Source organism: Trachypithecus francoisi, unplaced genomic scaffold (assembly GCF_009764315.1).
Source record: "Trachypithecus francoisi isolate TF-2019V2 unplaced genomic scaffold, Tfra_2.0 Lachesis_group11, whole genome shotgun sequence".
Classification (NCBI taxonomy): Eukaryota; Metazoa; Chordata; class Mammalia; order Primates; family Cercopithecidae; genus Trachypithecus; species Trachypithecus francoisi.
Window position 1 is genome coordinate 64,373,185 of NW_022681456.1, and position 17,547 is coordinate 64,390,731.

General features: G+C 39.5%; 1 protein-coding gene across 1 annotated transcript; it reads right to left on the bottom strand.

Annotated features, from left to right (window-relative positions):
• Positions 1–842: 842 nt before the first annotated feature.
• CCT2 (chaperonin containing TCP1 subunit 2) lies at positions 843–16,826 on the bottom strand. The gene is made up of 16 exons (XM_033221302.1): positions 16,678–16,826; positions 15,906–15,980; positions 15,433–15,498; positions 14,624–14,735; positions 14,239–14,315; positions 13,984–14,096; positions 13,008–13,210; positions 10,559–10,659; positions 9,565–9,692; positions 9,059–9,162; positions 5,347–5,466; positions 4,855–4,983; positions 4,551–4,654; positions 4,207–4,306; positions 2,397–2,538; positions 843–1,116 (listed from the first exon to the last, which is right to left on the bottom strand). Exons 1-16 carry the CDS (start codon positions 16,678–16,680, stop codon positions 1,086–1,088), a joined length of 1,608 nt encoding a protein of 535 aa, XP_033077193.1. The 5' UTR covers positions 16,681–16,826; the 3' UTR covers positions 843–1,085.
• Positions 16,827–17,547: the final 721 nt, after the last annotated feature.

Below are 17,547 nucleotides of genomic sequence, written 5' to 3' on the forward strand. Positions count from 1 at the left end.
ATGGCAAAACCCCATCTCTACTAAAAATACAAAAATTAGCCAGGCATGGTGGCGGACTACCATGTAATCCCACCTACTCGAAAGGCTGAGGCAGGAGAATCATTTGAAGCTAAGAGGTGGAGGTTGCAGTGAGCCGAGATCGCGTCACACTGCACTCCAGTCTAGGGGACAGAGCGAGACTCCATCTCAAAAAAAAAGAAGAAAAAAAAACACATCACAGAAAGCATTGTAATTTTTTCCAATGCAAGAGACAGCATCTGGACTACACAAAATTAAATGAGTACTAGTTTATGGCATTTTCATTAAACAAAATTAAATGGGTAATAAAATTTATATATATTTTTTGAGATGGGAGTCTCACTGTCACGCAGGCTGGAGTGCAGTGGTGCGATTTTGGCTCACTGCAACCTCTGCCCCCCAGGATCAAGTGATTCTCCTGCCTCAGCCTCCCAAGCAACTGGGATTACAGGCGCCAACCACCATGCCCAGCTAATTTTTGTATTTTTAGTAGAGATGGGGTTTCACCATGTTGCCCAGGCTGGTCTTAAACTCCTGACCTCAAGTGATCCACCTGTCGTGGCCTCCCATATTAGGATTACAGGCATGAGCCACCACGCCTGGCCATAATTGAGGGTTCTTAAGGCTCAGCAACAAAACCAAAAGATTAATATATGGTGTGTTTATCACACTTAACTTCGGCTTATATTAATCAAGATAATTATTTCAAAAATGTAGATGGCCAATCATTAATTAAGCTGGAAAATGCCATATTTAAAATAATCATTAATTTCCATTAAGTAGAGTTCAAGCAGAATACACATATATAAGACATAAGAACCAAGTAATTGTTCAAATGTTTATTTTAATGCACAGTATGAGAAATGAACTTTTAAATCAACTGATTTGTATGGAAAATGACACGGCAAATAAATTAGACCTATGTTAAAGAGAAGGTCAGCTAAATAGCCAAACTTAAGGATACAACGGGCACCAATAAACAGATTCCACAGTCTTCTTTAAGAGACTACCTTTCAAACACAACTTTGCTAGAAACTGGTCCAAAGATCAACGGCATGTGGGAATGCTTAACAGGGGTGGTGATCAGGGACACGTTTCCTATGAAAGAAAGAAAAAAGTCAATAGTGAAAAATCAGCATGATTTTATCCAAAGTACTATACTAAATACAAACACAACTAGAATCCTGTACTAAAACTGTTATAACTCCGCAATGGTTTGCATGTGTGTCCCCTATAAAACTCACATTGAAACTGAATTCCCAATGTGGCAGTATTGGAAGTTGGGCTTTTAAGAGGTGACCAGGTTATGTCATGGACTAATGGGTTATACAGCAATGGGACTGCTGGCTTTAAGCGAGACTGAGCTAGCCATTGAGCCCCTCTCCGTGTGATGCCCTAGCACATCAAGACTGTTCTGCTTTGGGACTCTGCAGACACCCCCACCAAGAAGAAGCACCTTTTATTCTCATCTTTTATTCTTTGGTGACCATACAATAAGGGGGCACAGAACAATCTTTTGGAAAGATGGGATAAGGGTACTAGTAAATTTTTACTTAATGCTTGTTCAAGGATCTAAAGTTTGAGAAACACTGCTTTTAGAGGCAAACACAACAGTTAAGAGAAGCTGAAGAAGCTTAAGAACAGATCAAAGAGTACAGCATTATACAGGGATCATATAAAGAGATAAACTTTTCAACCTTAGTAGCTTACGGGGGGACTAGGATGCTAACCACTGTCAAAAGAGTTATGAAGCAGCTGTCACAGGGCACTGATCTGAAAAACAAGTCCTCTGGAGATTAATAAGGAACATGAAAAAGAAGCCCATGGTCTGGTAAGTTTGGAAGGTTGGGTTAAACAAAATTAAGTTTCTTTACTGCAAATTACTCAGAATTTGCTAATAAAAGATACCTAATCTCTAAAACAGTATCAGACCAAACAAGGTATTATACATTTTTTAAGTGTATTTCAATTGTGGCTGAGGGCACTGACTTATTGTGAAGATTTCTGGGAGTAGGTGTGGCTATATGACATTGCCCCTAATCAGAACACTTTATTTACAGAACTCAGTTTCCTTTTGCTATAATTCTGTTTAAAGACAACAGAAAGCATCACAGCATCTACTGTCCTCAGTACTTGACCTTTCCAAGCATGGCTCTTTCTGTGCCTTTTCAATCCTAAGAGCTACCTCAGCTGCCCATCCTCTTAAATTTTTCTGGCTTAAATGTTAAGAGTTGTGATATTTTAAATAACTTACATAATACTTTTATCCAGGCAAAACTGTCTCTGCTTTTCATTAACTCTAATTATAAAATAAATACATCTCCCTAATTTTTTTGTTTTGCTGTTAATAATATTTTCTGAGAAAAGTGTTAGGGTACCTGGGTGCTGCTTTGATGATGTTGTCCACACGCAGAATCACCTCTGCTGCTTCAGCTGCACTCAGAAGAACCTGTCGCTTCACTTGAAAACTTTCTGTTATACCCAGGATAGCCATATCTCCAATGGTGCCTTCCCTCATATCTGCAAAGAAAAAATGTTTACTAAAAAGTAGTTTTAACTAAAGTATCAAAACATCTCTAATGATTTATAATAAAAATTAATCCTGTTATTAATAAAATTAGGACACCCAACTACTTTACTCAGTAGGTGAATACGCCTACAAATGAGCTCAAAGAAAGCCTTTAGATCACCTGTGATCAGAAGCTGGAGACTGGCCTGGCAAACATGGTAAAACCCCGTCTCTACTAAAAATATAAAAATTAGCCAGGCATGGTGGTGGGCACCTGTAATCCCAGCTACTCAGGAGGCTGAGGCAAGAGAATCACTTGAACCTGGGAGGCAGAGGTGGCAGTGAGCTGAGATCATGCCATTGCACTCCAGCCTGGGCAACATGAGCAAAACTCTATCTCAAAAAATAAACAATCAAAATAAAACGGGCCAGGCTCAGTGGCTCACACCTATAATCCTAACACTTTGGGAGGCTGAGGCAGGAGGATTGCTTGAGGCCAGCCTGAACAACATAGTGAGATCACCCCCATCTCTTAAGAAATAAAAATAATTTAGTCAGGCATTGTGGCATGTGCCCTAACTACTTGGAAGGCTGAGGAAGGAGAACTGCTTGAGCCAGGGGTTCAAGGCCACAGTGAATTATAATGGTGCCACTGCACTCCAGCCTGGGGAACAGCAAGACCACTGTCTCAGTAATAACAATAATAATAATAATAATAATAATAATGTCAACTACTGGTCACCCATATTAATTAGAAAACAACAATGTCAAATAATGAAAAACAAATGGGGGCTGGGCGCAGTGGCTCAAGCCTGTAATCTCAGCACTTTAGGAGGCCGAATTGGGCGGATCACGGGGTCAGGAGATTGAGACCATCCTGGGTAACACGGTGAAACCCCGTCTCTACTAAAAAATTACAAAAAAACTAGCCGGGCGAGGTGGCGGGCACCTGTAGTCCCAGCTACTTGAGAGGCTGAGGCAGAAGAATGGTGTAAACCCGGAAGGCGGAGCTTGCAGTGAGCTGAGATCCGGCCACTGCACTCCAGCCTGGGAGACACAGCGAGACTCTGTCTCAAAAAAAAACAAATGGAAGAAAATTCAGAAGTCATCTACCCAACTTCTCTTCTTGTGAGAATCCTGCTTCATTTTCTCACAGATTAACTGGTGCTCCCTCTTGTTCAATGACAGGATTATCTATCTTCTTAAGACTACTCTATAATATCCAGCACAGCTTGTCAGAAAGTGTTTCAATATGAATTAAATCTGCCTCATTGGCCACTTTTATCTATGGACTGGAGATCTGTGATCTGTACTCAAGATTATCTCGCAGTAAGTTTACTATGAAATTAGGAGTTAATACTGATTGTATAAGCAACATAATAGTTTATGTTATTTTCCAGAATGTAAGTATTGTTTATATTTAAATCCTATAGTCATTATATACCAAATAGTTACAAATCTTCTAATCAGTTTTATATGTCTTATGGAATAACAAAGTTTGGGAAATGCTGAGCATATAAAGTCACACACATTTTCCCAGTACATATAATGGTTACGAGGACAAAGCAGAAGAGTCTTTTATATGGTTATTGTTAACTCTTTATGTTCCAAAAGAAAAAAAGAGCCGGTGAAAAGAGTTACTTTTAACAAAGGCCACAAAGTTCCCCTTGATTGCTTACCCAGTCCAGCAGTGGTATTGCCTTCACTGTGAGCAGCCCTGAGCTGTGCCACCAGGTCTGCACTGTCATAGCCTGCATTGTCAGCTATGATGGTTGGCAACTATGAAATGAAGAAAACAAGTAACTACTCACTCTAAGAACCACTGATTTACTCCTAACTAGGATAGCTTTTTAAAATTATGCATTTAGAAACAATGTAAAATCTGCTTCAATTACTGCTCACGAAGAAGAGAAACTCCAGAATTAAATTTAAAAGCAGTATTAACCAGTTTATTTTCCACTCATTTTAAAACTATCAATAACCACAAAACTTAAGTTCAGATCTCTCATTCTGATTAACTTACCATTCTCAGTGCTTTAGCGTAAGACTCCATTGCAACAGCTTCTTTGCCTGGTGTTCTATTGGCAAGCTGTGTCACAGCATGAGCCATCAACATCTCAGAACAGCCTATAGATTAAATTTCCAACAAAATATTGTAATACTTAGTTGTCTCCAAGACACTGAATTACTGACTTTAAGATATGCCAAGCATTTTAAAATTTAGTGCAAAGGCAATATAAAGTTTCTATAAGAACCATTAAAACCACTTATGACTTATATTGTACTTCAAGAAATAAAAATACATTCAACATTTTCTAAATGCTTACCTCCTCCATAAACTGTTCTAGAGTCCTTTACAGTTTGCGCAAGAACACAAAGAGCGTCATGCAAAGATCTTTCTGCTTCATCTAAAATTTGTTGAGTGGCACCACGCAAAACAATGGTACAAGCCTCACCTAAAATTAAAAGTCACAGTGACCACTTAGGGACAAAAAGTTTGCCTTCTATTATTTATACAGGTGTTGGTTATATTACTGGGTTCTGCAAGTTGATCTGTCTTCCTGTATTATACATTCTCCAACAATCAAGGTTCATAATGGTTCTAAGTTATCAAGGAAAAAAACTATGTTGAACATGCACTTTTCACAAAGACATGGTAATATGAGGTTGACCTCAAGAGACTGAAACAAAATATGTATCATGCTTCTGAAGAGTTAAGACTTGTAAGATATACTATTCTAATAATTACAATAACCTTTACTTCAACAGAGCCTAGCAAGAATTTAGACACCTTAACCAGGATCTACATAATCACTCACCAAGGGCAACCCCAGAAAAGTGAATGAGTTTGTCTTCTCCAATCATGACTTCCTCAATAAGTTTGCAACTTCCAAGCTTCACCAGTTCTGGGTGATCAAAGGTAGAGGCAATTTCACCACCTATAAACATAAACATTTATTAGTTAAATGCACGGCAGGCTGAAAATTCCTGTTTTCTAATAAGCAGTAATGGATAATGATAGGTGATGTGTTTAACATTTTGAAGATTGACTTCTTATTATATACCAAGCACTCTTTTTAAATACTTCATATTGACTAATTATTTAATCTTTAAAACAATCCTCTTGGATAGGCTCCATTACTATCCATTTTACACACGATAAAAATGAGGCCAAGAGGTTTACTTTCCTATCCAAAGTTATCCAACTAGGATGAACATAAAAAGCTGGGGTTCAAACCCAAGCAGTCTGGCTTCAAATCTATAAGCACACACTGTACAATACTACCTCCCAAAGGTTAAACTGAGTCTTAAAGCAGTTACTTTTGAGTTGAAACTCAGATTCTCTTCTGAATCCAATCTATAAGACTAAGCCCTCATGATACAATTCCCAGCACAAGACATGAAAATATTTGTCCTATATGTCAACCACTATACACTTCATGAACTGCTTAATAATCACCTGGTATCTCTATCACAAATGAAATGTCCTAAGGCCTAAAAAAAAAAGAAATGCATACTAAGAATTTCCCAGACCAAATTTAATAAGAACAAATTAATTTTAGTCCTTATGTCTCATTTCTATTCCTATTTTCCCTCCATCTTCCATGCTGTAAACTGAACAGGTCAGTCACTTCATTCCCTATTTCCTAACTAAGCAAGTCAGGTTTCCATTTCAAAATTCTTTTCTCTAGCTGACTACTCTTTTCATAATGTGAATTGCATATATTATCAATCAACCCTTCTCTTCCTATTCCTTACTGATAAATCTGTCAATGCCCTATTATTTATTTTACAATAAATTCATAAAGACTCTGGTCTTCTAAACTACTAATTTATACTCATAATTTGTATAAAGTTCTTTTTACTTCTGGCTGAGAAAATTCTGAGACTGCTTTGTGTTCTAGATGTGAGACACAACAGGTATTTCAGATGTCATATCCAAAAATAACACTAACTTCGCTTATGAAACTTTTCACTTCATCCTTCTACATGTAAGGCTTTGTTTCTTTCTTTTTAAAGAGACAGTGTCTTACTATGTTGCCTAGACTGGAGAGCAATGACTGTTCACCAGGCATCATCATAGCACACCACAGCCCCAACCTCCTGAGCATAAGCAATCTTTCTGCCTCAGTCTCTTGAATGGATGAAACTACTGGCACATGCCACCATGCCCAGCTCAAGACATTTAATGACACCTGCAAGAACCAATGTCATCAAACACCTTTGACAACTACTGAGCTTTTAAGGATGGGAGCCACCATGTGGTCAACTTCATAGACGTATAGTTGGTGTACTTTAAATAAACATTCTTCCGGGGATATATAGCAATTTCATGTCAAGACTTTACGACACGTTTATCCCATCAATGTATTATTACCATTTACTTCTTACATCTTTTTTTTTTTGAGATGGAGTCTTGCTCTGCCACCCAGGCCGGAGTGCAGTGGCGCCAATCTCAGCTCACTGCAACCTCCATTTCCTGGGTCCAAGTGATTCTCCTGCCTCAGCCTCCCAAACAGCTGGGACTACAGGCGCCCACCACCACGCCTGGCTAATTTTTGTATTTTTAGTAGAGACAGGGTTTCACCATATTGGCCAGGCTGGTCTCAAACTCCAGACCTTGTGATCCGCATACTTAGGCCTCCCTGCTGGGATTACAGGCGTGAGCCATCGCACCCAGCCTCTTACATCTTTATTTTGTGGAACTAAAGAATGAATTACATAAACATGAGCATCTTAAATTTTGTTTATTTGTTGCCTTAAAGCATCAAGTATGCAGCGGCTCCTAAAGAACTTTAAAGCAGGTAAACCCACTTCAAGTAATTAGAAGAAAATGTCTCTTAGTTAGAGGAAGACTATGCTTCTCAAACGATTTAAAAAAATGTCTTAAGAGATCATTCTGGGATGAGGCCAAGCCCACTCTCCAAAGGTTAGTACACTAAATTTCTTCTAATAATCACGGCAGTTCCAAACCGTGTGGCAGCCCTACTGACATCACAACTCATAACCCACGTCCTCAGTTCTCCTTAATTCCCATTCCCAAACCCACTTTCCAACCTATTCATTCATTTTCAAGGACCTAAAATCTAGAAAAATCTGTTAAACTTAGTCTTCTAGGGCTTAGAGTTTACTATGAAAACCATTAACTATACTTATACCCCTAAATCTATAAAAATTTAATCAACAAAAATTTTTAAACCGTTAGTTACCACAATAAAGAGCAAACAAGCTACATTTTTTTTTTTTTTTTTTAATTTAAAGACAGGGTCTTGCTCTGTCACTTAGGATGGAGTGCAGTGATGTAATCACAGCTCACTGCAGCCATGAACTTCTGGGCTGAAGAGATCTCCTGCCCCAACCTCCCAAGTAGACAACTACAGGCATGTGACACCACGCCTGGCTAATTTTTTGTAGAGACAGTCTTACTATACTGCCCAGGCTGGTCTTGAACTACGGGCTTCAAGTAATCTTCCTGCCTTGGCCTCTCAAAGCACTGGGATTACAAGAATGAGCCACTGCAACCAGCCTGAACTCTTATGTCATTTTGATGTAGACAGACATGTCTGATTTACAAACACAGTTTCTATTTGACACAACTGGAATTATATCACTCATACTTCTATTAAAGGGTATTGAGGTATACTAATTTCCATTATACAATGTTGACTGTTTCACTTATGCTAACCTTTATTACTTCCAGAAACTTAAAAAAATTAACAAAAGTAATGTTTCAGTACTTGACCCACTCTTCAGCATACAGTAAGTGTTCAATAAAGGTTACTATTATAACTGTACTACTACAAAGGACACAAAGCATTCAGCTACATTCAGCTACTTACTTGGCAATAAAAACAAATGAACAAACTAGATAAATAAAAATAGACAAGACTTTTTAAAGCTCTAGTTTGTTCAGATTTTAACAATGGTCTTACAGGTTTGTGAGAAAAAATATGTATTTTTGTTGTTGTTGTTGAGACAGGGTCTCACTCTGTCGCCAAGGCTGGAGCGCAGTGGCACGATCGCCATGACTGCAGCCTCTGCCTCTCAGGCTCAAGAGAGTCTCATCCCTCAGCCTATCAAGTGGTTAGGATCACAGGCGCTCGCCACCACACCTGGCCAATTTTTTTTTTTTTTTTTGTAGGGATGGGGTTTCGCCATGTTGCCCAGGTTGGTCTGAAATTCCTGAGCTCAAGCTCAAAATCTGGCTGCCTCGGCCTCCCAGAAGTGCTGGGATTACAGGCACAAGCCACTGCACCCAGCCAAAAATCTACCCTTAAAACAGTGACACAATGAAAGAAATCTATACCTACAGCAAATGTGGTATATAATTTGGTATAGTAAATGTAATGTATCTGCATATCTAAATTAAAGATATCCAAGAGTATAGATTTCAGAATAACTGTTGAAATTCTAAACTCCTTAAAGGGACTCCTTCCTTTATTTTCTTAACAGTGAGTTGCATATGGTAACAAATAATAAATCCAAGAGTGACTATTGTGTTTGTTAGAAACCAATACCTTTTTTCCATACCTGTGACAAGAGCTAGGCGTTCTACACCTGCAAAATCTGCATGCTCAATAGCCATGACACCAGCAGCACCAAAGAGCTGTTCAGGATAATTATAAATTAATTGCCTGTAAATAAAATACATGAAAACATTATGCTCAAAACTATTACAAAATAAACTACATTAGACTAAAAAACAAGTAAACATTTTTACCATACAAGTAAAAGAAATGCACATTAGAACAAGACTGCATTTCTTACCTGTATAATTAGAATTTATCAATTACAGTACTAATGCATCCACTACTAGCATTGAAAACAGGTGTTATTATAGTAACTGTATAAATCAATCCCATAATTCTGGCCACTGTAAGTGTGCATAAATCACAGTTTACAGATTATGAAAATCCATAATTTAGGTGAAGTTATGTAAGGCAGTTCCTAAGTAATAAATCATTAATTCAACATAAGTAAATATAAAGTATTCCTTAAACTTTCATAGAAAAAAATCCTTTCTTACAAGCACAGACCTGTTAATAAAGCAATTTATTCCATGCTTAAGAATACGTTCAACTTTCTCCTTCATTTTTTCCTTTTCTGCATGTTCTATTTCTGCAACCTTTGCTGTAGAATCAACTCTTACCCGGGAACCAAATATCTAAGACAAAGAAAAGCATAAAGAGAGCATCAGTTTCATTACTTTTTTTTTGAGATTGAGTCTCACTCTGTTGCTCAGGCTGGAGTGCAGTGGGGCAATCTCGGCTCACTGCAACCTCCACCCCCCGGGTTCAAGTGATTCTCCTGCCTCAGCCTTCCAAGTGGTTGGGATTACAGGTGCGTGCCACCACGCCCAGCTAATTTTTGTATTTTTAGTAGAATGGGGTTTCACCATCTCATACTGGACAGGCTGGCCTCAAACTCCTGACCTTGTGATCCGCCCATCTGGCCTCCCAAAGTGCTGGGATTACAGGCGTGAACCACCATGCCAGTCCTCATTACTCTTTTTAAAGAGTCCCACAGCATATCTCAACATTTTTACTAATGTATATATCAAAAAGTATATACATGTGTATATATACAATAGACACTTATCCCAAGCTTTTTAGTGCAATTGATTCCTGAGTTTATAGACACCAGCAATTTTTCTTTCCTTTTTTTTTTTTTTCTTTTTTTTGAGACTTTTGAGACGGAGTTTCACTCTTGTTGCCCAAGCTCGAGTGCAGTGGCACAATCTCCTGGGTTCAAGCGATTCTCCTGCCTCAGCCTCCGAAGTAGCTGGGATTACAGACATGCGCCACCACGCCCAGCTAATTTTGTGTTTTTTTTTTTTTTTTTTTTTTTTTTTTAGTAGAGACAGGGTTTCTCCATGTTGGTCAGGCTGGTCTCAAACTTCCAACCTCAGGTGATCCACCGCCTCGGCCTCCCAAACTGCTAGGAACCTGGGGGGTGGAGGTTGCAGTGAGCCGAGATTGCCCCGCTCCGCCTGGCCAGCAATTTGAATTTTTAAAAAGTACAGTTACATACCTTTATTTTGTCTGTATCCATACCAGTATTTGCAATAAGAATTTTAGCATTTTCAATTCGTTTTGGTTGATTTACTCCAATTTTTTTATCCAACAGAAAGCCTACAATAAATATAAGAACAGTATATTTAATACTTCAAAGCAGCCTTAGTAAATCTTATAAAGTTGTCTGCTTTATCATATCACTATTTCAAAGAAGCTATTTAAGTCCAATTTACCAAGCTCTTAGAAGGTATAAAAGCAAGCTTGTACCACCCACCTTATTCTATTGTTGTTTTGCTTTGTTTTAGGCTTTTAGCGCCTGAAAGCCATGGATTTTAGCTTCTGTCTCTAGTGATAAGAGGGATGAGGAAGGGGCTTTATTGGCCCAACCAGAAACAGAAACTAGGAACCCATGACTGTATTCTCTTCCTTGGACACTCCTGGTATAAAGCATCCCACTAGAAGAGTTATTACAAAATTCATTTAATGGGTTACTTAAAAAATAATATATGAAACAGGAAATATGAGAACACAGTACAGACAATAAAATTAAACAGTATTTTGAAACTTTTGTTTCAGATATATACTACACCCACATCTGTATGGGTTGCAAAATAAAGACAATAGGTTAAGTCCACTTTTATTAGCTTGAAACCACCACCATAAGAGAAAAACTGAAGATTCAGGTATTGAGGCTGGTGGTAAAAATGAGAAACCATGGACAATGGAGTCAGATAAACATGACCCCAATCATGCCCCTGCTGCTGGCTATATAACCTTGGACAAAATTATCCAGCCAGAGATGCTAATTTGTAAAACAGGAATGTAACCAGTGGCAGAGGTGCTAGTGACCAGCCTAGTCCTGTTGCTTTGGAACCATCATACAAACCCAGTACCACCTACCTCTCCAGGCCTTTTTTGGTTATGTTAGAAACTTTTCTCTTACAAAGCCACCTTTATCTTGGGTTTTCTAGTCTATTCAAGTGAACCTAATCCTCACTCACCAGGTCATGATGACTAAATGACTAAAGTTCCTATTACAATTCCTAGTACACAGCAGACATTCAAGAATGGTGCTGCTTGTGCTACTACTCTTGTTTTAATGCTTCTATTAGAAATGCTACACAGCAGCCAGGCGTGGTAGCTCACGCCTGTAATCCCAACACTATGGGAGGCTGAGGCTGGTGGATCACCTTAGGTCAGGAGTTCCAGACCAGCCTGGCCAACACGGCAATAAACCAGTCTCCACTAAAAATGCAAAAAAAATTAGCCAGGCATGGTGCACACGCCTCTAATCCCAGCTACTTGGGAGGCTGAGGCAGGAGAATCGCTTGAACTGAGGAGGCAGAGGTTGCAGTGAGGCGACATCATGCTGCTGCACTCCAGCCTGGGTGACACAGCCAGACTCCATCTCAAAAAAAAAAAAAAAAAAAAAAAAAGCTACACATCTCTTGTATATAAACTTAACCAAGAGTATTTTCAGAATCATGACATTCTCTTAAAATAAATCAAGACCTATAACATACACCAAAACCAGGACTCCAAACCACTGGTAAAAGCAGAAGTTATAAAGCACCAGCTAATTCTTTTTTTTCCTTCTCTATACGAGAATGCCTATACTTTTTGACAGGTCATTTTGTGAAGTAAATTCAATGTGAAGATGATCTGGAAAACTTCACTCTATAAACAAAAATGTACTACTAAGAAAACAGTACTTGTTATGTCTCATTTACCACCCTTTAAGAACTAGATCCTCTTGCCCTATAAACATACATAAATTACTTGTTAATTTTTTTTTAATTCTTTTCTAAAAAAACTAGTCATCCCCCAGTATACAAGGGATACTAGTTCCAAGATTCCCACACACACCAAAATCCACACATACTTAAGTTCCAGGCTGACTGGAACCAGTAGATTTGAAAAGTTGGCCTGCTATATACATGGGTTTCAAATCCTGCAAATACTGCATTTTCCATCCACATTCGATTGCACATGCGCAAACCACGGACACAAAGGGCTGACTATATTTATTGAAAAAACCTGCGTTAAGTAAACCTACATAGTTCAAACCCATGTTGTTCAATGGTCAACTGTACATCCTCGACAACCAGCTAACACAATGATATGACTGACCCAGACCCTTCCTGGAGAATACACATATAATCCTGGTAAAAGTACCATTTGAGAATAAATGATTTCTAGCAAAAGAAAACTACATTTCCTTTTTATCAGAGACTGCAAATAACTTCATGGTAGTTAAGTAAACTCTAGAGATCATCAACAATGCTGGAATAGTGTGGGAAGAGGAGTACAGTCAATGAAATGACAAAAATGGTTGCACATATGGTATGTCCTTAAATTCAAGTTCACTGGCTTTGTAAAGTGTCACTGGTCCCAAAACAGAATTCACTCAGTACTCAGCCCTCAGCATCTAATCAAAGCTTCTTGTATCTGACATTCATACATACCTTCATCTAAATAGGAATCTGCCAAACTTCCTCCTAGCTTCTTGATAATATGAATTGCCTCGAGGTTGCCAGAGCCTTTCAGTCTGAGAACTGCTTCTACAGCTAACTTTGTAAAGTGGTCTTTGTGATGAGTAAGAAGTTTTGAGGATAATGTCGTGCCCGCAATATTCATTAAATCTTGACGGAATTTTACTTCATCAGAACTAAATAAAACCAACCAAATACACATATTAACCTTACTTTACTTTTCAAAATTTATCTAGATATTCATGTCAATAGATAATTTTACCCTAGTCAAGTCTGTAAGCTATAAGAATTAAACCTCAGCAGTAATCAAGAAACACAAATTATTTTCCCCACCAAACTGGCAAAATGCCAAAAACTGGGGGCGGGGGGATGGGGCACACAAGCAAGCAAAAATCTAATATTGGCAAGAATGTGAGAAATGGCCGGGCACAGTGTCTCACGCCTGTAATCCTAGCACTTTGGGAGACTGAGGAGGGTGGCCTGTAATCCTAGCACTCTGGGAGACTGAGGAGGGTGGATCACTTGAGGTCAGTTCAAGACCAGCCTGACCAACATGGTGAAACTCCATCTACACTAAAAATACAAAATTAGCTGGGTATAGTGGCACAGGTCTGTAGTCCCAGCTACTTGGGAAGCTGAGGCAAGAGAATCGCTTGAACCTAGGAGGCAGAGGTCGCAGTCAGCCGAGATCACACCACTGCACTTCATCCTGGGCAACTCTAAGAGCGAGACTCCATCTCAAAATAAATAAATAAATAAAAAGAATATGAAAAACAAGTAATATTATACAGTTGCGAATGGGAAAATTAGTAAAAGTGCCTTAAAACAGTGGTCCCCAACCTTTTTGGCACCAGGGACTGGTTTCAAGGAAGACAATTTTTCTACCTGCATTAAGCATGTTATGAAAGAACACTAAATGTTTAGAACAGTAGTACTTTGGTGTACCAACCCATGATCGACTGCAGAACTCAACAGCGCCTCTCTTGCAGCCTTTGTGGCTTCTCTCCAACCTGCTATGATGGTCTGTGGATGAATCTTTTTTGCAATTAAAGATTCTGCTTCCTATTAATAAAGTTATAAAATAAAAGTTATAAATAGAAAATTATTAAGCACTCCTCAACAGTAAAGATGGAGGAAGTAAGGACTTGATTACCTCTGATACTCAAAAACAGTAGGAAAAACAGAGTTGCTCAGTTGTTCTTACCCTTAATAATTCTGCTGCTAAAACGGTAACAGAGGTAGTGCCATCACCAACTTCATCATCTTGAACCCTTGACATATCTAGAAAAAGAAATTAGTTAACTCAAAATTGCTTCTTTGCTTACTAAATTCTCCAAAAATATTCACTACCAATCTAAACTTATCACGGTTCCTCATACAACAAATTCTTTGGAACTCTGAGGTCTGAAATGCAACAGTTTTACCACCAATATACAGCACTCCTGAAGCTTGTATTTTAACAATGATAATTAAAACCCAGTGGACATCAATTGACAGTACAATTGGTCAACACAGTCTATTTATAAAGTTATTTCAAAATGTTAACCAATAGTATTATTAGGTTGGTGAAAAAGTATATCCAGACTTACCAACTAAAACTTTAGCTGCTGGATTGTCAACACCAATGTTTTTTAGAATAGTGGCACCATCATTGGTTACCATAAGAGAGGCATCTCGTCCGCTGCTTAGAAGAATTTTGTCCTAAAGGGAACATAATTGGTTCAAGTCAAGATATAAGTACATCTTGAAGAATGCATGGATCAATCAGTATTCTCATACAGTGCTAGTGTATTAACACCCTGGATGGCTATTTTGTGGTATCCATTCATCAAATGTTTTCAATACAAACACCATGTTAACCAAACCGTGGTATCTACCCCTAGAAACATCAGAAGCACAGGGAGACACTAGTTTTTGTTTCAACACTGTTAACTGCAAACACAGTGGAAAGAAACTATCAGTACAGCCATAATTAAATTATAAAATAATTAAGGTACAGGATAATATTTGACAGTTAAAGAGGAGGCAGTATTATCTACTTACACTGAAAGGAATTTAAAAGACCAAGCTACAAAACAGTACTGATAAATAGTATCTATGTTTTATAAAACAGTATCTGTTACATGAGTATAAAATACATAATAAAGTACACATAATTCAACATAAACAGAAAATTAGTAGTAGTACATGCAAATTATAACACTACTAGTCACTGAGGAGGGGTATGGGATTGGGGATGGTGATTCTGGGGACTCTGATTTTTACTAAGAACATACTTGTCTTTTATAATTAAACGTTCTAAAGATTAAAAAGCATTTTTAAATGTTTGTTATTAATTATATTTCCACTAAGGGCTCTAAAACAATATTAAAACATAAAACTTTTCTATTTTTCTTACCATGCCTTTGGGTCCCAAGGTGCTCTTTACCAAGTCTCCAATGGCGATGGCACCAATAAAAGAAGTCTGGAGTAAAAACCAAGGAGATTATCAGAATCAACTTTACCGTCTTCAAGTACAGTTTTATCTTTATTTACTTTTTTTTTTTTTGAGGCAGAGTCTCGCTCTGTCGCCCAGGCTGGAGTACAATGGTGCCATCTCAGCCCACTGCAACCTCCGCCTCCTGGGTTCAAGCGATCTTCCTACCTGAGGCTCCCGAGTAGCTGGGATTACAGGCGCCCGTCACCACGCCCGGCCAATTTTTGTATTTTTAGCAGAAACGGGATTTCACCATGTTGGCCAGGGTGGTCTCGAACTCCTGACCTCAGTTCATCCGTCTACCTCGGCCTCCCAAAGTACTGGGATTACAGGAGTGAGCCACCGCACCTGGCCTCCAGTTTTATCTTTAAAACAAAGGTTAGAACAAGGCTTACCAGGCGAGCTGTCTCTGCTCTCTCTTCATCAGCTCCTGCCTTGAAGATGTTAACAGGTGCAAGGGAAAGGGACGCCTAAAAAAGAAAACCAAGAGGCATTTCGTTTAAGTACCAATACTCTAACACATACACTGAGGTGCCTTCCACTTGTCTTACAAGTGGATATCTAAGAGAAAACTCATTTACAATAATGTTTTCAAACAAATGAAGCTTCCACGATCGGAGAAGGCATTTAAGTGGGAGAGAGGGACTTGCAGGAGAGCAACATGGCTTTTCGGATTTACAAGGCCCCAGGAGTATAAACTATACACCAGCGAGACTGACAGTTACCTACGGCTAGACTAAGGACGATCTTGAACTAAGAATGAAGCAGGGAGGGGTTTTTTGCCATGCGGGCGAGTGAACGCGGCCTCCATCTTCCACCCTCGGGTGGCTCCGGCCCCGCCGCTCCAGGCTCCGCCCCTAGAGGGAGGGCGGAGCGGGTCCCACACTAGAAATTTCTTCGCTGGGGGTGAGGCGCGGGCCTGGGTTCCCGCGACTATGCAAAGGCCTGGGCAGAAGGAGACGCTGGCTTTGCGGTCGTCTCCTCCCCCTCGTGGTGGGCTCCACCGGCTGGCCTGGCACAGGCCGCACGCCCCACGGCTCGCACCATGTGCGGCGGGCCAGAGAGCCAGAAACGGAGCCTACAACCCCAGCAGGACAGAGGAAGCAGTGGGGTGGCAAGAGCACGGCGAAGCAGAGCCAGGGCAAGAGACAGGGGGGTCAGGCTCACCATAGTTCCGAGGAGTTCCGCACACAAGTGAATCCCCTCACAGCTCGTGTTCACGGCCAGCAGACAAAAGGGAGCCGGAAGTGACGTCACACACCCTACCGTCGGGGGCGGGGCCCCGGCCTTCGCGTGCCTCCGGCTTGCCGTTACCGACAGCAGGCGTCCCATTTTGATTGGAGCCCCACGGGCCGGAAATGCAGCCTGTCACACTGGAGGGGGCGTGGCCGCCGGTCGAGGACTAGGAATGGGGCGGTTGAGAGAGGAACAACCGAAGAACAAAGAGGCGGCTGCCGTACGGGTTGCCAAGCAATGGAGTTCTTGCTCACACTTTGTTTTCTTAAATTTAATCTTTAAACATTTGTATTAAAATCACACATGTACACAGTTCAAAGTGGTATGTGCCAATAATGAAACCATAATTTACCCACCTCACCACTTCCTGTCTCCAGGAAAACTGCTTTCAACTTTTTCAGTTTTTGGGGGGAGCTATTTACTATCGTATTCCCAGATAATATTATTGCTATGTTAATTTTAAACATTATTTACTGAGTATTACAGAAGAAGACTTACTTTTACTGAATTTTCAAACGTTGTTTCTAACTGGACGTTGACTGCCCAGGCTAAGGTCTTGTGAGGTGACAGAGACATTTATAGTATTTTATCTTTGCCCTATTTACTCATTTTCAGGAATTTTTGCATTTCAGTCTTTTTTTTTTCCTCCAATAGTAGAGACGACTTACTAGTCTTTGTTTATAATAAACGGAAATATTTGGGACTGATCTTGACACTTTTACATGTTTTGGCAGACATCAAGATCAGTCCCAAATATTTCAGTTTATTATAGACAGTTTTCTACTTTCTTTAAGTTGACGG

Coding starts and splice junctions, on each gene's coding strand:
- CCT2 (XM_033221302.1), bottom strand. Junction 4,655..4,854: donor TAGAACAGTTTATGGAGGAG/GTAAGCATTTAG, acceptor TTTAATCTATAG/GCTGTTCTGAGATGTTGATG. Junction 2,539..4,206: donor CAATACCACTGCTGGACTGG/GTAAGCAATCAA, acceptor TTTTCTTTGCAG/ATATGAGGGAAGGCACCATT.